Raw genomic sequence first — 22,877 nt, forward strand, 5'->3', positions numbered from 1 at the left:
GCTCCTGGCTTCGGATCGGCACAGCACGCTGGCCGCAGTGCGCCGGCCGTGGCAGCCACTTGGGGGGTTAACCAACGGAAAAAGGAAGACTTCTCTCTCTGCTCTTTCTCTCACTGTCCAACTCTGCCTGTCAAAAAAAAAAAAAAAAAAAAAAAAAAGACTTTTGAAACCTGTAAATGTTTTACATATTAATGCAGTTAACACAATTAAAGCTCCATCAAAGTTTTGGAAACAGGCCGGCACCACGGCTCACTAGGCTAATCCTCCGCCTTGCGGCGCCCACACACCGGGTTCTAGTCCCGGTCGGGGCGCCGGATTCTGTCCCGATTGCTCCTCTTCCAGGCCAGCTCTCTGCTGTGGCCAGGGAGTGCAGTGGAGGATGGCCCAAGTGCTTGGGCCCTGCACCCCATGGGAGACCAGGAGAAGCACCTGGCTCCTGGCTCCTGCCATCGGATCAGCGCGGTGCGCTGGCCGCGGCGCACCAGCCGTGGCGGCCATTGGAGGGTGAACTAACGGCAAAGGAAGACCTTTCTCTCTGTCTCTGTCTCTCACTGTCCACTCTGCCTGTCAAAAAAAAAAATTAAAAAAAAAATAAAGTTTTGGAAACAAAATCAAGTGACCCTAACTACATATCAGATTGATAATATGGAGGGCCTTCAAAAAGTTCATAGAAATGCATATTATAAACTATACATAGATTTTTTTCATACTGAAATGATATCTTTTAGGGCCAGCGCCGCGGGTCACTAGGCTAATTCTCCGCCTGCGGCACTGGCATACCAGGTTCTGTCCTGGTTGCTCCTCTTCCAGGCCAGCTCTCTGCTGTGGCCCAGGAAGGCCGTGGAGGATGGCCCAAGTGCTAGGGCCCTGCACCCACATGGGAGACCAGGAGAGGCACCTGGCTCCTGGCTTAGGATTGGTGCGGTTCGCCGGCCACAGCAGCCATTGGAGGGTGAACCAACGGAAAAGGAAGACCTTTCTCTCTGTCTCTCTCTCTCTCTCCCTGTCCACTCTGCCTGTCCAAAAAGAAAAAGAAAAAGAAAAAAAAAAAGAAATGATATCTTTTAGTAACAGTTTTCCCACAATTTTTTAAAAGGTATTCTTATGAAAGCACACAAAATAAAGGATTTGTGTCACTTTTGAAAAAGTACCCCCAGAAAATGCTTATATCGTTACTGTAAAGTTTGTTGGGAAATAGAATACTCACACCTTCTCAGAGTCATCGCACAAATTGTTCATTAATTATCAAGAGGAGAAGACACTTTTGCATGAGAATATGATGGCAGGCATTACTTTAATCAAACAATCAGACTTTGTTTCAATGTATTTGAAAGAAGCACAGATTTTCTATCAGCTGGTTCATTCCTCAGACACCTGCAGCAGCCAGGTCTGAGCCAGGCCTACTCCAGGAGTCCAGAACTCCGTTCAGGTCACCTACGTGGGAAGGTGGCAGATACCCAGGTACTTGAGCTGCCATTTGCTGCCACCAGGGATACACAGATCTTTCTTTTTTCCTTTGGTAGTGGTGAAGATACATTAGATTTAGAATTTTGATCATTTTAAGTATATAGTTAGTGGTAGTAAGTACATTCATGTTATTCTACAAACTTAACTACTCTCCATGGCCAGAAATTTTCCATGTTCCCAATCTGAAACTCTGTACCCATTGTAAGAAATCAAACTTGCATCATTCAGTAATGCAGAAAGTCAACCCGTTAGTGCCCTAAGGTAATGCAGTGGAAAGTACACCTGAGTTCTGGGATGCTCTTCTCAAATTGTTTAGACTGAACCTAATAATGAAGAAGCTATCAGACAACTCCAGAATGCAGGGTAGACTAAAGAACTCCTGGATTGGCATCAATCTTTGAGAGACCTAGGAAAATAAGTAACAGAAGGGGGGTTGTTTTAGATTATGGAATCTAAAAAGATAGGACAACCAAATGAGATCAGAATATTTGATGGGATCACAGATTTTCAAAAGATAAAGTGCATTTTGGGGACAACTGGAAAAACTGAAATGTGAACTGTATATGACGTGATTGTTACATCAATGTTCAGTCTCTTGGGTATGTTGATAGGATTGTGATTATGAGAATGTTTTTGTTATTAGGAGAAACAAACTTAGGGGGAAAATGTGATGTCTAACTTATTTTTACATAGCTCTTCAGATTAATGAGTAAACAAACCAACTATGCTTATAAAGCACATGCCCAGAGGAGAGAAAGAAAGAAAAACTTAGGGGAAAAGAAGGCAAAATAAAACAAGATGAAAATACTATATTAAAAGAACTGTGAGTGAATAATATGCTAACTTTTATAAATATAGGCATTTTCAGTTTGTATGAAATGTTTCTCATTTCACTCACCGTATTTTAAGCTAGATAATCAAACTACATAAAATCTTTTCCTGAATGCTCTATTCTCTTTGGTTCTTATGCTTTAGCATGGTATTTTCATAGGTCTTTAATTCAGCAGGTAAAATGAAAATTGTGCCTTTGGAGTTACATCTTATGGAATTTGATTACATTGCTCGTGCAGAGGAGGAAACTGGTCGTAGATTTTAGATCCTTAAAGAAGACAGCATACGAAGACTTTTCAAAGGCATTTCTGTAGACTTTCTTCTATGCAGATATACTACCACTGCTTCAGATGGTGATTTGTTCCCTTAAAAAAACATGTTTGTACTTCAGAGCAGAGATGCACACACAAATCAACATTTGTTCAGCGTGAGTTATGAGCATAGAACCCAGAATCTGAATCCTGAATCCTTTTGTGTTATCCTATATTACAATGTCTCTTGCAGGAGGTGAAATTGACTGTGTGGATAAGGATGGCAACACTCCTCTCCATGTGGCTGCAAGATACGGTCATGAGCTTTTGATTAACACCCTAATAACCAGCGGAGCTGACACAGCCAAGTAGGTTGCTGCAAAAATACAGTGGAATAATTGCCACATGTGGGAATTCTGCCAAAGGGACTTTGCCATGTGGTAGATAGTTCCCATTTGTCCCGATTAAGGTGGATCTGGATCATTATACAAAACACAAATTAAATTTGAAATAAATTGAGTGACCCTTAATGACATTTGCAAAGAACCAATTTTATTTTTACCTACATCAGAATGAGGTCTGTTCTAGTGGTTTTAATTAAGGGACGAACTTTATTTCTTACTCTGTTTTATAACATTCTTCTGTTATTTCCAATGCTCAATATTAGTTTGATAGGAAAAAAATAATTGGGCAAATTCGGGATTTATTCAGAGTGCTTGCTCAGTTTTGATGATATGCTTATAGGGTACTATTGAGTAAATCTGCTACTACATGGGAAAGAGCGACCTGACTTCATTTTACATTTCAGCAAAAATATATAAATCATACACATGGATCTGTCACAATGCGGGGTGCTAAGGGGTAACTTCAGAAGTAATTTACCTGGGTGATATTTTCAAGAAGCTCATAATTTTGGGGGAAGCCCAAGGCTACCTAAGATGAATAACCATGCAAGTTTATCATTAAGTTCTTAAGAAAACAGGACTTAAGGGGTAGAATGTTCGGTGTAGACAAAATGCGCCATGTAGTGTTGACAGGAAGGAGCAAGCCCAGAGGCCTGATGTTTTCTGAAAAGGCTTCAGGGAGGTAAGCTTTATGTGGGCTTTGGAAAATGAGAATAGAGCACAGCAGAAGGTGGCAGACATCCCAAGCAGGAGAGAAAAGAGGACAACGGTGCACCTCAGGGGAGAGCCGGTCAGAGCAGAGGGATGTGAAATCTCTGTCCTGCTCAGAGGCAGGATCTTGTGGTTCGGAGCCCAAGTTTTGGTGGGCACTCCTTGTGCTCAGCTCCAATCCAAGCTGCCTCACCTGTGGGCTGTATGACGGTGAGCCCGTGGTTCAGTCCCTCTGTTCTTTGGTTTCCTCATTTGAAAAAAAGGGAGTACTAGCAGTACCTATCCGTAGACTTCTTATGAACTTAATGACTTAATTACTTGTAAAGCTTTCTGGTACATGGTAAGATCTGTAGGAGTATGAGCTATAAATATTTCTGCTAAGGTTATTAAAAAGATAATACATGTTAACATCTCTTTGAACAGTAGCTAAAACAAAAAGCTATCAATATGTGTTAACTATTGTCTTATTACTTAACAATATGTAGTAGAACCACAGTAAAGAGGGCCTTGAATGCCTGAATAAAGAATTTAGCCTTGATTACAGATACTATGGGTACCAATAACTAAACTTTTAGAAGAATCATAGGAGGGAAGTATATATTAGGAATTCTGTCTTGTCTGTCAAATATTGTACAACAGAATTGAATGTCTTGCTCTAGAATGAGCCAAAATTTAAATGGCCCAGGGAAGCTGTGCTGAAATCATGTTTTAAAGCAGAGTCACTGGAGATCGAGTATTCTGGGCCTGAAGTCAGTGATATGGAACACTCCGACAGGTTCCTAGTCATTTATCTTCATCAGTACAACATTGAGTTTTACCGAGTTCCAGTGACCTTCTGGGCTCCCTGTCTAGTAGTTAAGATAACAAGAGGAGATGGCTGAAGTCTTGTTAAGGATTGTTATGATGGAGTTTGTGGACAAGCCTGTCAGAACAGAGCCAGAAAAACACTGAATTTTGGGATCCTCCAAATGATGTGACATCTCAGCAAAAGGAGATCTGGGTAGGTGTTTGCCAGGTGGACAGAATTATAAGTTAGAAAGAGAGTAAAGCAAGGGAGGACATCCCAGGAAGAGTAAACAGCATTGAGGAGACACAAGCATGTCAACGCGTTGAAAGCAGATTCTTAAAGTTGGGTCTTCTGATGTGGATGGGGGAGTGAAAAGAAATGAGGTGGAAAGGCAGGAAGAGACGCATTTCCAGGGACCTTAAATGTCCTGCCAAGGAATGGATTCCATTCTGAGGCACTCGGAAGCTATTAAAGAATTGTTAGTGGGTTTGGGATAGGTTGCGTCTAATGATCCTATTTGTGTGTAGAAAGATTGCTCTGAGAGCCATCCAGACATGCTGGCGACTGTCCAGGCTGGAAATTCCTGGCAGCCTCTTGCAAACGTCCAGGAAAGAAAAGATGAGGCTGAGGCCGAGGGCTGGCAGAGGAGGGTGCTGCTGACAAATAGTACTAGCAGTTGTGTGTGTCTTCTCAGGAGAGACAAGAATCTGCTTCGAGCCGAAAGACCTCCCTCATTGGGCTGTGTAAGTTAAAAGAAGCAGCTCAGTTTCGTGGGAAGGGTCTAGCCTCAGACTCTGCAGGATTGCCCCAGGTTCTGGAGGTCCACCCTGCTGGAGCTGCCCAAAGCCAGAGGTGGAAAATGCTCAGTGTTAGCTGAGCAGAGGTAAAATATCCAGGCACAAGCCGACTTTACCTGTCTTGTGTTTCAGTGATACTTTTGTTTTTTATTTGACAGATAGAGTTAGACAGTGAAAGAGACAGAGAGAAAGGTCTTCCTTCCGTTGGTTCACCCCCCAAATGGCCGCTATGGCCGGAGCTACGCTGATCAGAAGCCAGGAGTCAGGTGCTTCTTCCTGGTCTCTGACATGGGTGCAGGGGCCCAAGCACTTGGGCCATCCTCTACTGCCTTCCTGGGCCACAGCACAGAGCTGGACTGGAAGAGGAGCAGCCGGGATTAGAACCCAGTGCCCATATGAGATGCCGACGCCGCAGGTGGAGGATTAACCAAGTGAGCCACGGCGCCAGCCCTATGATATTTTCAGTCATATTTTATTTTAACTCTAAATTACTAGAGGGGATTTTAGTCAAACAACTACAAATTTCTGATTTTCTTCCAGACTTGAGTCCATTTTAGGGGTAAAAATATAAACTGAGCCCAACAGTTAAAAAGTCCTCCCCTTATGCCCCATTTAATTCATTAAGTATAGAGTTTATTCCCTTGTAGTTGTTTTGATTTTAACTTATGCAAACACACCATGTAGCAAATATGCCTTAGAAATGGCTTCGTTGTTCCAGTCACCCTTCTTTCTGTTGGCGGTGCTGCAGCCCAGGGATCCGGATGAAGCAATCATTGTTTCAGGCTTAATAAGCCACATGGGCTTCCTTTTGTCACAGCGTATCTGGGGATAAGATCTGCCACCTGCAGTGACTGTGGTTGCGTGGGTGTGTGTATATGGGAGGAGGGAAACCACATGAGGGGGAAATACCAGAATTAGAGAGATTAAATTTTCTAAAAGCCCTGCAGGAAATTGCTGTTCTCTGGGTTCCTTATAGGTTTAAATAGCATAACTTATTAAAAAGGATAAAATTGGACCTTTCCTTCTCTAAGTAAACACATGACATTTATTAAAATAACCCATCTTTATTAATAAACATTATGACCAAATGTTTTTAAAAATCTCCACATGACAAGCTTTGTCGTTACTTTCTCATGAATTTCTTTGAATGTTATTGAGAGTTTTTGATGAGGAGGATGTTCTCTGTTATTCTTTCTGCTTCTCTGAACTTAAGTTGAGAGCACTTTGATTTTTCTTTGTTAGGTTTGTGATATTTGTCTTTAGGATTTTCATCTACTTTCTACCTTACCAATTATGCACACAGTTTTTTTTTCCCTGCCTCAACTGCAACAGCGTTAGAAATATTCTAGTTATGCAGATAACAGGCTCTGACATTCATGCACTTGTTAAATATTTATCAAGGGCCTGTAAAATGTCACCCAGGGTGCCAGGTTCTGGGGTAGTCCAGGTCCCTGCCTGCAGGGAATTTATAACCTACTGAGGGCCAGAATTAAATAAGCAGTTACAATTCTGTATGCTAATGTGATACCAGAGCAATTTCTGGGTGCTATGGGATATGATGAAACATGTCTGGGATATTGAACTCTTCCGGCAAGGCCAGGGAAGACCTAAAAGAAGCCATGGTTAACCAAGACCAAAGAGCGAGTGGCAGTTAGTTAGGTCATAGTTCTGAGAGTCATGCATCCTCGTTATAGATTTATTTTTATTATATTATTCCTTGAATATATATAAACATAGGCCCAGGTTTATAAACTTTTTATGATTTTAACAGTAACGTATCAGTACATTTTAAAAAGTACATGCAAACAGAAACCAACAATGTTTACGTAAACTGCAGTTTAACAGTAGTAGCCAATACTCATGAATGCATACCTGTGCTAGGCACTGCTCTGAAGGGTTGCATTTAACTTTCACAGCAACCCAACAGGGTAAGGACTGTGATATCCCTGTCTTACAGATGAATCAATGAGGCACAGAAAGGTCAGCTGCCTGCCTGGGGCCACAGAACTAGTGAGGGGCGCAAGTGAGACTTCCCACGTCTGAGCCCCAGCTCTTGAGCAGGTGGCTTGCTGCCCTCTACATAACGGATGATGTACATTTCATAATTTGCCCAAGGTAGTTCTCCATTTGCATAAGATTATGGTCCTGTCAGTGAAAGTGCTGTCTGTAGAGTTCAATGTAAAACACGAGAAAGCAGGTTCTGCATGGCTCCACAGAGAGGTAGGGCAGTGGACTTGACACAGTGCAGAGACCTCATTCAAACTACTCCATACAAACTACTTCATACTGCATCATCATTGGCCTTCTCCAGGCTCATACCTATCATTTCTCTATTAAGTCCATCTTTCTTCTTTTCCTGTTGGCCTATTCCAGTACTACACGAGCAATATTGTGAACCCGAATACAAACAAGGCTACTAAAATTTGGCAGGGGCTTAAGGGGTGTAAAGGCTCATTCTGATAATCCAAAATATACCTTCATACCGATTATTTTAGGGTATCATATCATTGAAAAGCAAAGAGAGTTGAAAAATTTTCACAGAGAACTCTTGAGAGCTCAAAGGTATTTCCAGTGACAGCAAGGAATGCACTGACTGAGTCAAGAACTGTTTTGGGCAGCAGGGGAGAAGGATAAGAGAGGGGCAGGTGCAGAGATTGCATGTACGAAAGCCTAGGGGCAGGACAGAGCCTGGGGCGAAGTTGAGCATTGCTACAGTATACGCTCATTAGGCAACGGCCAGAACTGGAAGGAGCCTTTCAAACTGCCTTGCAGTATTTGAACTTGATTCAAAAGAAACCACTGGAAATGTTTGTGAGTTGCAGATAGCACGGATCTGGTCTCATGGTTGTCAGTTGTACACAAATGCCTGTAACTTAGGGGTATGTAACAAATGGCATAGACAAAAATCTTTAAGAAATGGGTTTTTTAATTTGGGCTAATAATTCAGATAAGAATCATAAAAATCATTCCATTCTAAATTATAGAAATGTTTTTGTCTTTCCTATTCAGGAGGCATAACTAAACTAGTCCACGACCCTTGGAGAGTTATGAGAAAGCTATTACTGTAAAGGACATGGGAAAATAAAGAAATGCTAGCTGATCACAACTCATTTTTGGTGTTTAAGAAATTTCATTCCTGATTTTTTTTTAAAAAGATTAATTTATTTGTTTGAAAGTCGGAGTTACATAGAGAGGAGAGGCAGAGAGAGAGGTCTTCCATCTGTTGGTTCACTCCCCAATTGGCTGCAGTGGCCGGAGCTGTGCCAATACAAAGCTAGGAGCCAGGAGTTTCTTCTGAGTCTCCCACGTGGGTGCAGAAGCCCAAGGACTTGGGCCATCTTCTACTGCTTTCCCAGGCCATAGCAGAGAGCTGGATCAGAAGTGGAGCAGCCAGGACTAGAACTGGTGGCTACATGGGATGCAGGCACTGCAGGCGGTGGCTTAACCCGCTATGCCACAGCGCTGCCCCCACATTCCTGATTTTAAGGAAGCATAATCTAATTATAACATCAAAAACTCACAGATTGATGCTTACTAAACTAATAATAATTGCAAGGCTAATAATAATGACACTAACATGTATGGTAAAAGCTTACCAAGTGCCATGTGCACTGTTTAGCACTTTGCATCCATTATCTCAATGAGACCTCACAGTTGCTCTCTGATATGTACACTAAAATTACCTTTATTTTCTAGAGGAGGGAACCATTATGTACTTGCCAAAGATCAAATAGCTAGCAGGTGGGAAAAGTACGACTGGGTCCCAATGTCTCTGACCCCATTATCTTAATCACAGTGTCCTTACCACACAGCCCGAAGGGAAAGCTCTAGAAAAGACTGGGTATAGGAAAGGGTGGCCATGTCTTCCAGATGCCAGGGGAAAGCCTGAAAGAACTGATAGTGCAGTGATGCAAAGACCCTCTCTTCACCTCCGGTAGCTCACAAGGGCAGTCTTTCAGACATTTATTCTGCAATAACTGGGTAGGCGATGCCAGCTAACAGCTGAATTAGCAACAGCTAATACGAATGTGTTCCATTAAGCTAATGACTGGTCAAAGAAATGTGACAGTCTAACTGGAATTGCTCTTCTTCCTGTTATTTATATGTTGTTAGCTTGAGGTTACTTGGCATCTTTATTCTTATCTTCCTTGCTGTATATCTGATGAAATAAGAATGATGCTCTTCTTCGATTCAGCCAGCCAATTCGTAACTTTCCTGCTAAAGGCGTAATCCTTTCTTTCTAAGCAGTCTTATTTCATAACAATAAAAAATAGTAAGAGTAATTTTTTTTTTTTTTTGACAGGCAGAGTGGACAGTGAGAGAGAGAGACAGAGAGAAAGGTCTTCCTTTGCCATTGGTTCACTCTCCAATGGCTGCCGCGGCCAGCGCGCTGCGGCCGGCGCACCACGCTGATCCGATGGCAGGAGCCAGGAGCCAGGTGCTTTTCCTGGTCTCCCATGGGGTGCAGGGCCCAGGCACCTGGGCCATCCTCCACTGCACTCCCTGGCCACAGCAGAGAGCTGGCCTGGAAGAGGGGCAACCGGGACAGAATCCGGCGCCCCGACCGGGACTAGAACCCGGTGTGCCGGCGCCGCTAGGCGGAGGATTAGCCTAGTGAGCCGCAGCGCCGGCCGTAAGAGTAATTTTTTGAAATGCACAAATCATTCCTGTAATGATTCCAAGATTCTGGATTCTGCTTTTCTTTTCAATTCTGACTTGATATTTATTTTTACTGTTTGAACCATAGAGTATCATACTCAAGTTCAAAGACCAATAGTCCTTGATTTTACAGGAGTGCACTTTCAGAATCCACACTGAGATGATAACCTTTCATTGACCATGGAATTAAAAATATATCAAGCAATTTTATTAGACATTGTGAATTAGAAGAGTTCTCTCTTCTGTGGTTTATAATTAGCAGTGAAAAAATGAAATAATTAGTTCATGTAAATTGTGTTGAATTATCTAAAAATGGGGGTGTTAATGGTAAGGTTGATTAGAAGTATTGACAGTGAATACATTATTGGGATACATGTGTTACAGTATTATTACAGTTATCCTATCACACATTTTGTTTTTTTTCAGTTGTTTTCATATAGAGTTTGATGCTATTTTCTCTAATTAATTTGCTTGCATTATTTTACATAGAACATATTTTATGTATCCTTATAAAATAGATGTTGTATGTATAGAGACACACATATATGTGTGTATATATGTATTTAAAATGGTTAGATAAAATCACAATAGCTTAAAAGTGCACATAGGAGTTTTGATACATTTTTTTTTAAATAGCATATTTCTTTCACATCAAGAGGGAACAATATGACTAATAGTATAAATAGAACAGCTTCTCTCCCAGCCCCCGGCCCCCTCTTCCTTTCATGAGTGTCAAGGTCGTCACTGATGTAATTGCTTTTCAGATTTTTTTTTTGTAAATGATGAGAGAGGCAATTACAAGCAGTTCTCCACACGACACTGCCCGGAAGACGGGCAAATTGCATCTCTTGATGGATGCTAGCTATTATATACACTGCGAGGGAAATCTCCATATAGGGCAAGAAAACCAACAGAGGGAAGGCTGAACAAAACCACCAATAAACACAAAGAACTTATGGAAAGAGAGTGGTGGCTGATCGCTGACCAACTTGGATTTTACAAAAACATGAACACCAGGAAATATGTGACTATGTATAAACATCCACACATTCACATTCACGTATTCAGCATAATCACTTCTGAGATAGTTTACACATTTCATGTATCCCGTGAATTCAAATCATATACGTTTCTTTATGAAGCATGGAATCTGAAACAGGCCACTTTGTGCCAGAGAAGAAGCTTAGGCAGTTAATGCTGCAGAGTATAACTGGAGTCCCATACTTGTTTGTGTTACGCAGAGAGGATTTTTGGAATCTGAGCTGTATTATTTGATTCCAATGTGATGTTATCAGAAATGATCACTAACATTCTAAATGGTTAGACACATACAGGAATCACTCAATGATGCTGTTTGTTATGAACATAAATTCTGCACACGCTCTTGGGTCCTTGTTCCAGGAGAGGGATGGGGAAACAAGGAGGGTTTCTCTCTGAAGGCCGAAAGTGCTGCCATCAGAAGACTGCCTGTCCCCTGAGACTGCATTGTGGTTGGGGGTGGGGTCGGCTCAAGATGTCCTCCTCTAGATTCTTCCCATAATACTGTTAGGGACATATGCTATTCTAGGTTTATAAAATGTATGCAAAGTAATGTTTATTACTTCTACCTGTGTTTTTGTGACTGGTGTTGTAATGTGTGTTAATGTGCAACATAAAAGTCTATTAGGAAGATGACATCTCACCTGCAAAAGGTAAATGTTAGGTTTTCTTTTTTTTTTTTTTTTTTTTGAAGATTTATTTATTTGAAAGACAGAGGGAGAGACAGAGAGAGAGGGAAAGAGAGATCTTCCATCTACTGGTTCACTCCCCCAAATGGCCAACATAGCTGGGGCTGGTCCATCTTGAAGCTACAAGTCCAGAACTCCATCCATGTCTCCCTCATGCGCAGCAGGAACTCAAGTACTTGGGCCATTTGCTGCTGCTTTCCCAGGTGCATTAGCAGGGAGCTGGATCTGAAATAGAGCAGCCAGGAATCAAACTGGCACTCATATGTGATGCTGGTGTCACAGTGGCAGCTTAGCCCATTGTGCTACAATCCATCCCTAACAATTTTTATTCTCATCCAAAATTTTATTTTAAAAAATATAACCATTGTTAAGTCTTAGTAAAGTGCTTGGCACATAGTAGGCCCATTTTAAGTATTTGTTTATCAAATCAAGGAATGAAACCGGTTGCTTTTCCAATATGACAGTTTGTCGTGCTCAGCATGGGAATTTCTGGGGCTTAGCATAGAGTCTGGTTAGAAAGTGTTGCCTAGATGCGTGAATAAGTGACTGCATGAATGAATGAGATGCACAGTTGATAAACAAAGTAAAATAGAGGGGAATAAATTTTAAAGAGTCCTGGTTATGTGAAATAGATTTTTCTTTAAAAAAATACATGCCTAGGGTTATGCCTTTTAATTCTGATTTAGCTCTAAGATTTTATTTTAAGGTTGAAAATGATTGCATTATTGTTTATTGACTGGAAGAATTACAAAATCATTTCAGCCAAGAGTCCCTATGTGGGGTATCCTTCATTTTCATCAGAGAACTTCTAGAAAGGCAATTGTCCTCTTGTATGTATCCTGAGATCTGTTACCGTGAGCTACTCTGGTTTTGTTTTGTTTTTCATCCCCAGATGTGGAATCCATAGCATGTTCCCTTTACATTTAGCTGCCCTAAATGCTCACTCTGACTGCTGCAGGAAGTTGTTATCGTCAGGTAAGTACGTCTGTTCCGGGGATGAGGCTTAGTGTGTCCTGTCCATGAGTCACATGGCTGCAGGTGTCCGGTCGGAGCGAGTGGCTGCCTCTGCTCTGTGTTACTGTCTGACGGGGCGGCATGGGGCGTGTCCCACAGCTAACTGCCTGTGATAGCTGCCCGCCATCCTTGGGTTGAAGCCGTTTGGATTTCAGAATCTTGTCTGATTTTCAAGTTAAATCTTGGGGGATCCAGGGTGAGACAGGTAGGGATGGCCAGGGCTTAGAGAAGTTAAGTCCTGAAAGCAGTCATCTTTGAGGCTTTAAATGGTGGCTTACCACAATATTTTTCAACAAAGAGAAAAGGCCAAATCCTCTACATTTTCCTGGTAGAAAATGCCATGTTACTTTCTCTCTCCCTGGACATGGAAAAAATTCACTGTGGCTGAGCCTGTCCAACTAGGTTTAATATTTATTTTTTTAATGTGAAGAATTCCTTGAGACCAAGGGATTCTCTCTGGTGTAGGGCTTTGCTATTCTTTCTTATCACCACTTTTTTCAGCCTCCATATATATATTAAGAAGTTCCTTGGGCTTTCCAAAGTGATAGATGCCTGTAAGGCAAAGATTATTTATTAATTAATTCGTCAGGTAGCCCAGAGGCTGTTTTTCCCCCTTTGATACTTTACCTAGGGATGATTCTGCTGTCCCTGCTCTTAGCATGCTTGAAAATAATCTGCATGAAAGCATGTTTCCCAAATCTTAAACCAGCTGGAAGATTGGGATACACTGAAGGAAATATCTACCCCAGCATGTTAGGGTGATGCCTTTTCCTTCCACGTTGTCTCCATGTGTTCTCTCTGCCTGCCTGTTGCCCTACTTATCTCAAATTGGTTTCATAAATTTCTATCCCGGGATTGAACAGTGGGCTTGTGCTTCATCCAGGGCTGAATAGGAAAATAAATCCTTCTTGAGTTCATGGTTCTTCCTATAAAATTGCCAAGCTTGAGCAGTTTCCGTTCGTTTCCATGACAACCTCTTTCTGACTACAATTGCTTGCGTTCTGGTTTTTCTACTAACTGATTTTTCTGTCTCTGCAATGTTTCTTGTGGTTTAACTAGGACAAAAGTATAGCATAGTGTCCTTGTTTAGTAATGAGCACGTGCTGTCTGCAGGCTTTGAAATAGATACCCCAGATAAATTTGGAAGAACGTGCCTTCATGCTGCTGCTGCAGGAGGGTGAGTAGCTGGCAATTTCAGTTGTTTCATGACTTACTAATATGTCTTAATTGACCTACGTTGTCTGTGAACCAAAGACAATTTCCTAAGTAAAATCAGAAAGAATCATTTCTACCAAAGATCAAATATCACTATGTTGTATTTCCAGAATAATTGCATTTTGGTCTTCCAAAGAAAATATGTTAGCCCACCTCATATAGCAAATAGTTTTTCTTTTGTTTTCTTCTTTTTCTCTCGCCCTTACAGTCTACAGAATATGTATCTACTGGACTCCATAAACCAAATGAAAACAATTTGAAATTTGTTGTTCTTCCTGTTTTGCTGCTGGTTGGTACATGATGATCAAGGGAATCCAAGACTGAATTAGTTCATGTTCATTTATAAAGATGTTTGTCCTTGTTTCAAAATTGATTTTTTGAATCTTTATAATAATTAAATCTGAACAAAGGTTAAAAAAAAAAAAAACAAAGGAAAGGCATGAACTGATTTAATCCTTGCCTCATTCTTTTTCCTTTATTTTTTCTTAGTTATAAAGAAAATGTTGCATCAGCTATCGATGATTAGATTAAAGCTCTGGTCAGTGTATGATTGATGCATAGTCACACATTGACCATTGGTGTCTCTTGGATGATTTTGTTGGAGTGAGTTATTGGTCCTTAGCCAGTTGCCTGACCCTTAAGGAGCAGCAGTGCTGTAGTACCACCACAGAGGTGGATTAACTGTGAGGCTTTAGGGTCCCTTATTTACATGGGTCTCTGCTGAAGTCTTATACTTACTTTTGTATTCATAATTTTTAATTTTTTAGAGAGTAAAACCCTTTCCATCACTCCAGCCCCCCAAATATCTGAGCTTCATGAGCCACACATCTTGGATCTGCATTGGCATCATTCAGAAATAGACAGGTACTTTGTGTCACCTGGCGTGCTACACCAACATACACTTGTCAGTAAAATTCTTACAGCAATAATTCTCTGAGAAAGGTGACTACAGGGATAAATGTTGAGTAGGAAGCTTCGTCTTAATGAGATTTTTTAAATTTAAAATTGGAATAAAAATAAATTCTAGGCTACTTCTCAGCATCCCAAGTTTAGAACAGTGAAGGATGTTTTCTCTATGTAGTCCCACATTTTAAAAAATATCAGATCTATCCAGGAAGTAGCAACATACCACTCTGGTTTTCTTCTGAAACTCCTGTTCAAATAAATATTTAGTTACTTGTCCTTGAAGAGGCAAATTTATTTCAACGGGTCCTTTTCTCTCTAGTAAACATGATGTATTGTTTCTACAAATGACAAGGCAGCTTTGGAAGATCACTATGCTCCATGACGTCATTTTCAGCCTTGGTTCTGCACGTCTATTTATCTGTATTTTACAGACAGGGAACTGTAGCAATTTTATTTTCCTTTAAGGAGTACCAAGGTTGAAAGTGATTATCATGATGAATTATTTCTGCAGTGATCAAAGGTAGTTCTTTTCCACTCTGGATCATTGTTTAAAGGTTACATAAATTATTATATACATAGTGATTATTTCTTGATGGTTTTGAAAAAGAATTTTAGAATAAATGATGAAAACATCGTTGAAGGTTTAATCATGTAACACTCATTAAATTTCTCTTTTTTAAGATTTATTTATTTGAAAGGCAGAGTTTATGGGGTGACGGGGGGGACAGAGAAAGAGAGATCTTCCAACCACTGGTTCACTCCCCAAATAGCCACGATGGCTGGAGCTGGCACAGTCTAAAACCAGAAGACAGAAGTTTCTTCCCAGTCTCCCACATGGGTCCCAAGGACTTGGACCATCTTCCCCTGCTTTCCCAGGCACATTAGCAGGGAGCTGGATTAGATGTGGAGCAAGCAGGACTCAAATTGGCTCCTAAATGGGATGCCAGCTTTGCTGGTATCAGCTTTACCTGCTACACCACAGTGCCAGCCCCATCATTAAATTTCTTAGTCATGAAATTAAAAGTTCTTTACTTTATTGTCATTAGCTTTGAGAAAGGAACTTTTTAGCTCCTTATACTATGACTGTGATGTATTCAGGTTATGTTTTCTTAGCAGACTTCTAAACCTGGAGTTGTCACTTGATCTTACCTGCAACCCTACAGAAAGCAGCCTTTTTGAAGATAGCCCAGTCAACGTGATGTCCCATTTTAATGGGGTTTTCCTTGTCTTTCCAGTAATGTGGAATGTATAAAACTCTTGCAGAGCAGTGGAGCAGATTTCCAGAAGAAGGACAAGTGTGGCAGGTATGTAGGCTGGGACTTGCGCTTCCAGCGTCGTCCGTGATTTCCGGATGGGAGTCGTACATTCAGAAATCATGTGTTGTTGCAATTGGAAGCAGGGAAGCTGGCTGAGGGATTCTGTTCTCAGAAGGAAATTTCTTCCTGAATTTGCAAAGGCCTATAAAGCAAGCACAAGACACAAGGGAAACATTTTCTCTCAGAGCCTCCACTTAGATGTGCCATTTGTCTCTATTCTTTTAATTAAAAAACAAAACTCCTACATGGGTGTCATTTATAAAATTCTCTTTTTCACAGAGTAGGACACTTCAGCCCTCCTAACCAGAACCTTGGGTTAAATTTTAGACGTTAAACACACACATACACCATCATGGATCGTAGAACGTATTTACCTTCATGATCCTTTATTTAGCTCAGCTGTGCTGTGGTGCTGTCTGGATATGGTTTACGTGTGCATGCGCACGCGCGCACACACACACACACACACACACGAGTTATATACCACTCATTGATGTTTTGTTCAATGATTAACAGCATATATGATGATGGGCCTGTACACTATACGTATGTAGCAGGCTATACCATCTAGATTTGTGTACATTTGATATTTTCACAATTAAAACACCACCTAGCAACACGTTTCTCAGAACCTGTCCCTATCATTCGGCATTTATTTTTTTCATGCTATCTCTCTATCCCTCCTTTCTACATACATCCTAACTCTTTAGGGTTGCTACAAATTTTTTCTCTTCCCAACCTCCCTAAGGCCACATCTGTGCATCTTCCCGATTTGTGTCGGGTGACACCTCCTGGCCACTCGTGTGTGTGCCCCTCTTCTCTGCCCCCCAAGATCCCACATCCTCCAAGACTGCAGCTCACATCACACTGTCTCTGAGGACTCTGTCTTCTTGTCTCTCTCCCCTCTTCACTGTGGGCCTCCAAAGGACAAGGGTGGTATCATTTTACCTGCATCTTTGGGCCCTGTCATGTAGATATCTATTAATATTCAGTCCAGTAAATTAAAACATAAACAATCCAATATTTAAAAACCTTATAATTTCCTTCTTTTGGACAAAAGAGGAGAAAGTAAACTAGTAGGAGAGCCTATAAGTTGACTACAAAATGTAAAGCAGTCAAAATGAAAATTGATAAATAATGCTTGAAATAAGGTTACCTTCTTCTCTAGTATTCTGTTTGATTGTTATTCTGTGGATATTGGTTACTAACACCAGAATAATTGAGAAATAAAAATAAGTCATACAAAAAATGTTTCCTATTTTGACAGTCTTGCTTTTTGTAAAGTGTTTGTCTCTTCTGAATATTGCCTTCCTTGGCTTCTCAGGGCAGCTTTTTGAAATAATGGGGATGCCTGTTATCCTTTTTAATACATGAAAAATCTAAGCCCAGGAAAGCTAATTGGTTTTCACATGTACATAGAATTTTAGATCTAGAAAGGATCTTAGGAGACAGCTGCTCAAAGCTCATTGAAATAAGGCTGAGGAAGCCTAGGCCTAGAGAAAGGAAGTGATTTGTTCCACCTTGCAAATCTGCCCAGACTAGAACCTGGGTCTTCTGATTCTGTGTATTGTTCTTCCCTCTAATCTAGAAATACACTGATAGCTGAAGTCAAGGCAGTATGTGACGAGAGCTCCAGAGAGACCCAGACAAAGAAAGAAAGAGAGCTGAGTTTTGGAATGTGAAGGATGAGTGGGGTTTCGGCTGGGTGGAAGTGGTTCCAGAAAGGGCATTCTCAGGAAGAAACCAATATAGGCAGAGGTGGAGGGGAGCATGCGCATGAGCTGGAGAACATCAAGTCATTCCAGCTTGGATACGCTAATGGGCACATATCTGGGAGACAGAGAGACAGAGACAGACAGACAGACACAGAGATTGACTGATTCTGTAAAAGGAGAGAGGGACCAGCTTGGAAAGGTCTTCATTTCCAGACTCAGGAATGAAGCCTCTTTTCAGTGAAGAGGACCAAAAGTTTAGAACAGAATGGTCTTATGTAGTTATTGTACCGCAGGACAAACCAAGGTCTTTATCCATACCAGCTGGAAATTAGATGGAAGCTTGATTAGAGCTTAAAGATAGTCTTAATGGGGCTGGCCTTGCAGTGGTCCGAAAATGCAGGAATGTAGACCTGAGCAGGACAGACCCTAGAATGGAAAGGAAGGATAGATCTGAGGTGGCTGGCCTGGTCTTTGTAGCTTCAGTTCTAATTTATAATCAAAGCTGCCTCCCTTGACCTCCACACATTCTGAGAACTGAAGAGCTTTTTTAAAAAAAATGATTATTAATTTTAATTTTTTTTTTCAACAGGCAGTGTGGACAGTGAGAGAGAGACAGAGAGACAGAGAGACAGAGAGAAAGGTCTTCCTTTACCATTGGTTCACCCCCCAACAGTGGCTGCGGTCGGCGCACCACGCTGATCCAAAGCCAGGAGCCAGGTGCTTCTCCTGGTCTCCAATGCAGGTGCAGGGCCCAAGCACTTGGGCCATCCTCCACTGCCTTCCTGGCCACAGCAGAGAGCTGGCCTGGAAGAGGAGCAACCGGGACAGAATCCCGGCTCCCCGACCGGAACTAGAACCCGGGGTGCCGGTGCTACAGGCGGAGGATAAGCCTAGTGAGCCGTGGCACCGGCCATTAATTTTAATTTTATCTGAAAGGTGCAGGAGACAGAGACAGAAATGTAGAAAGGTATCTTCCATCCACTGGTCTACTCTCCAAATGCCCATAACAGCCCAGACTGGACCAGGCTAAAGCCAGGAGCCAGGATCTATATCCAGTTTCCCACAAGGGTGGCAAAGCCCCGGGCACTTGAGCCATCATCTGCTATCTCCCAGGGTGCACACTGTCAGGAGGTTGGATTGACTCAAATCAGACACTCCAGTAGGAGATGCAGACATCCCAAACAGCTACTTAACTTCTTTTTTTCCCCCAGAAACCTTTTATTTAAGGTATACAAACCTGAAGAGCTTTGCATGCCCCTAGGAGTGTCGCTGCCACTGCTAATGCTGATGACAGGTCTGCTTTCCCAGCTGAGTGAAGTAATAAATTACTGCTTGTTTTTCAGGACCCCTTTGCACTATGCAGCTGCGAATTGTCATTTCCACTGTATTGAGACGTTAGTGACCACAGGGGCCAACGTTAATGAAACAGACGACTGGGGTCGGACAGCTCTGCACTATGCAGCGGCATCAGACATGGATAGAAAGTAACCACGGTCTTGCTCATGCTTCCCCTGTGGGTAGGGCTGCGGGGCGGGGCTTGCTGTGTTTTTCTCATCCTGCGTCCTAGAAACTGCCAGTGAAGAATGGTTCTCACTCAGACCCAAAGGAGTTAGAACTGCTTCATCCCTAACCTGGGTTTTCCCATTCTGCTTGCTTCACGTTTGATTACCGCATGCGGCTGAACGAGAACTTCGCGGCTCCATTGCTTGGGTTGAATGCAAGTGGAACTGTCAAGCCTAGGTTTTCAGTTCACTCAAAATTCACTGTAACTGATCTTGATATACACCATCATTTTCATTATCCCCTCAGTTTATGAAATTATTCTCAAAGGCTGAAGGCAGGGTCTTTTATAAACATACTTTTTAAAATTTTTATTTATTTATTTTAATTTGAAATCTGACATTCTTTGGAGGACTGTTGAATTATTGGCTGCCCAGGGCTGTGGAATTGATTCTGGGTCATGCTAACTGCTTCTCTTATAGAGCAGTGGCTCCAGACATCTTAGATGATGACCCATGGTTCACGCATTCTTATATGTACATTGTATGTGTGTGTAAAACAGAAGTAAAAAATGCAGAAAACCATATGTTTATTTATGTGATTCTGATGTTGTTCTTCAGTTTCGTTAAAAAGTTGCTGACTGCAGCTCACTAAATTGATTTCACAGTTCAGTAACAGGTTACAATCCATGATTTGAAAAAACACTGTTTTTCTCTTGATATTTAGGTTTATTTATGTAAGTATTTTGTTATGTGAATAGTATAATTACTGTATAATAAAGTCAGATGTAGCACTCAAGATTCCATAGCCATGCAACTTATTAATTCAGCATTTAGTGCGCATGCACTGTATGCCAGGCTTTATCCTGTTCACATGGGAAAGAGTAGGGACACTTGAAGGGGAGAGGGAACAAGGGTACCTCATCTGTTAGGAAGTGGCAGAGGAATCCTGGGTGGTGAGGAATTGTTCTGGTGGATGAAGGGTGATTAGGGCCTGGTTCTTAGATAAATGAGATGCCAACCTGACCAGAAAGTGCAGGGATTGTAGTAGGAGAAACGTTTATGCTAAGTCACCTGTTTTTCACTTGGGGAGGTTAGGAAGGGTGGGCAAATTGATTGGTGTCTTAGCCAGTGACACCTAGGTAGAGGTTTTAGGAAAGTCAGGTTCTCCATTGGATTCCTTGGGAAAGAATCAATGTACTGGATGACCTAGGAGAGAACCATGTATATCCTCAGTGACAATCGCTGGTGCTTATTTCTTTTGGGTAAAAAAACATTGAGATATAATTGTACCAAAGCTGTTAACAATGTTGCCATTAAAAAAAAAAAAACTAATTGCGATTATTTTTCTGTCCTTATGCGGAGAAGTAAGACCATCTTAGGAAATGCTCATGAAAATTCAGAAGAACTTGAAAGAGCCAGGGAGCTGAAGGAAAAGGAAGCCGCACTGTAAGTTTCCGCTCAGCTTCACAGCGAGGGGCCACCCGTGAGGCTTTGTCCCCTTCTGCTTCTCCGGGTGGCCACGCGTGCCTGCCTGCCCATCTCAGGTTCTCATCTGGGGTGAAGAGGAAATAACGTGGGCTTTCCTTTAGTGGAGAAGAGGTTGTTCTTTTAATGCATCCTCCAGTTATGCTGTTTTCACACAGGAAACTCTCTGAAATAGTAAGCTTTGCTTCAACCATCACTGTGCCTGGTCAGCATTTTTAGGACAAGTTGTCCCAAATATCATTTCTGATTCAGCCAAGCATCCTGCACCTTAGGGGACATATTAACTTCCTCTCGGGCCTTAGGCTGTGCTCTTTGTGATCTACATGTGAGTAGCAAAGCTGATACAAGAGGTCTTGAGACTTTAGTGTGAAATCCACCAGTCTGACTTTCCCCTCACCCTACCCCACATCAGCTTACCCACAGTGCCCTGCTCCCTGCCCACATCCTCCCACCTGCCTCTCCCTGGCTTCTGACAGAGACTTAGCTGTTGCTGTCACCGGAGCTGGCATCCCTGCCCTCACCCAGGGGTGCTGACACGTGGGCACTGGAACGCTTGGCCTTCTGAGAGTCCTTCCTGCACAAGTCACAGTGAGCAGCTCTCCATGCCCAGTGCAGTGCCTGGCACATAGTTGACATACAGTGACTATTTGCTGCATAAATGAACAAGCAAAGTGGTCCTCACTCTCTGTGCCCCTTCCGTTGGGACCCAGTGTGTTTGGTTCAGTGCTCCAGGAGTCTGCAGGGCACAGTGTTCTTAACTTGTGTGTGCTGTTCCCTAGTTGCCACAGGAACCAGTGTCTCTGTGACCTGAATGCTTGTGTCCACTGTGGGGTCTTCCCCCTCCCAGTGGGCTCCCCTGACATCCACAGCAGGTAGAGGGTAGGGCTGTGGTTTAGGTTGCAGGACATAACTGGGAGTGTCTCCAGGCAGGGACAGGAAACACACCTGTAAGTGCAGCGGAGTGACTAACTAACCCTAGTAATATGCCAAAATCTACAATCATGATATTTTTTTTAAAATGTAGAATTTTAAGCCATGTGAATACGCTGTTCTCCACTGAACTGAGGGCTTGCTCTGGGAAGACCGGCCCCCTTAGGGTGATGGAAAGGCAGGGATCAGGTAGGGGAACAGCAGGGAACCAGGTGCACCGAGAGCTCTTCTATGGAAGGGAAGCTGCTTCTCTTGTCCAGACACAGCCCTGACCTCGTGTGCATCTGTTGATTCTGCATCTGAAGTGCTAGATTTGCTAGTCAGGACCCTGGGAAGAGAAAAGATAAACATTCCCAGTGAACACGTGGGACTTTTTTCCTTAGAAACAAGATGGAGAATATCCAGTTCCATAGTACTGTTGTTACTCTGATAGTAGCGTTGATAATATAGTTCAGTTCTAAATTACAAATTTAATTTTTATCAAATGGTGTTTGTAATCCATTCAGAAGTTGATTGTGTGTTGTTCCTATTGATGATTTGATTTAAAGAGCTGACTTCAGTGAGTCACACTAGGATCCTGTCCATGGCATTTAATTACCAAAAAAAAAAAAAAAAAAAAAAAGACTTCCTTATAAAGTACAAATGACCAAAGATGGCATGACAGCAGCATTCTAGTATATGTTTGATTTATTATGGAGCTCATTATAGATAAATCATATGATATTAGAATATCTATTTTAATTGTGGGACTTATTTATCCCTTTCACCTTATACCAGAAGATAGGTAAACACTATTTTTATATTTGCATAAATTATAGAAATTTTCTACTGGAGGGTGTTATTTAACATATAGGCTTATATTTAGAACATTGGAGTTTTGAATATGAATCAAAGGGATTAGCTTGGCCGCCTAAAGGACATGTGTGCCCCACTGTCAGAGAGGTAATCTAACAGTGTTGCTTGCTTCCTGGTTATTCCTTCTTTTACCAGCAGGAGTGAATCATTTGTATTAGGCCCTGAACAGAACTTGTCCCACCCCTGAGCACATGGGTCTGGAATTAAGGCTCTTCAGCAAGGTTAGAGCTACGCTTTTTCCAAAGACTTCAGACTTTTCAAAACATCACAGCTATGTCAGCAAAGGCTTTTATTTTTTTTTTTTT

General features: G+C 41.9%; 1 protein-coding gene across 10 annotated transcripts in view; it reads left to right on the forward strand.

Annotated features, from left to right (window-relative positions):
- ANKRD44 (ankyrin repeat domain 44) overlaps positions 1 to 22,877 on the forward strand; it is a 356,403-nt gene that overhangs the window by 233,978 nt on the left and 99,548 nt on the right. For 3 of the 10 annotated variants that reach the window (XM_089330132.1, XM_051849309.3, XM_051849313.3), the window contains exons 10-15: positions 2,803 to 2,917; positions 12,527 to 12,609; positions 13,762 to 13,825; positions 16,005 to 16,073; positions 19,144 to 19,284; positions 20,668 to 20,748. In XM_089330132.1, coding sequence (XP_089186258.1) covers positions 2,803 to 2,917; positions 12,527 to 12,609; positions 13,762 to 13,825; positions 16,005 to 16,073; positions 19,144 to 19,284; positions 20,668 to 20,748 — 553 coding nt within the window. Of the gene's footprint in view, positions 1 to 2,802; positions 2,918 to 12,526; positions 12,610 to 13,707; positions 13,826 to 16,004; positions 16,074 to 19,143; positions 19,285 to 20,664; positions 20,749 to 22,877 lie in introns of all 10 variants that reach the window. The other 7 variants (XM_089330137.1, XM_089330138.1, XM_089330139.1 and 4 more) reach the window with 5 other exon arrangements.

The sequence above is a fragment of the Oryctolagus cuniculus genome, chromosome 3 (assembly GCF_051225735.1).
Source record: "Oryctolagus cuniculus isolate XC-2025 breed Fujian yellow rabbit chromosome 3, ASM5122573v1, whole genome shotgun sequence".
In the NCBI taxonomy this organism is placed as follows: Eukaryota; Metazoa; Chordata; class Mammalia; order Lagomorpha; family Leporidae; genus Oryctolagus; species Oryctolagus cuniculus.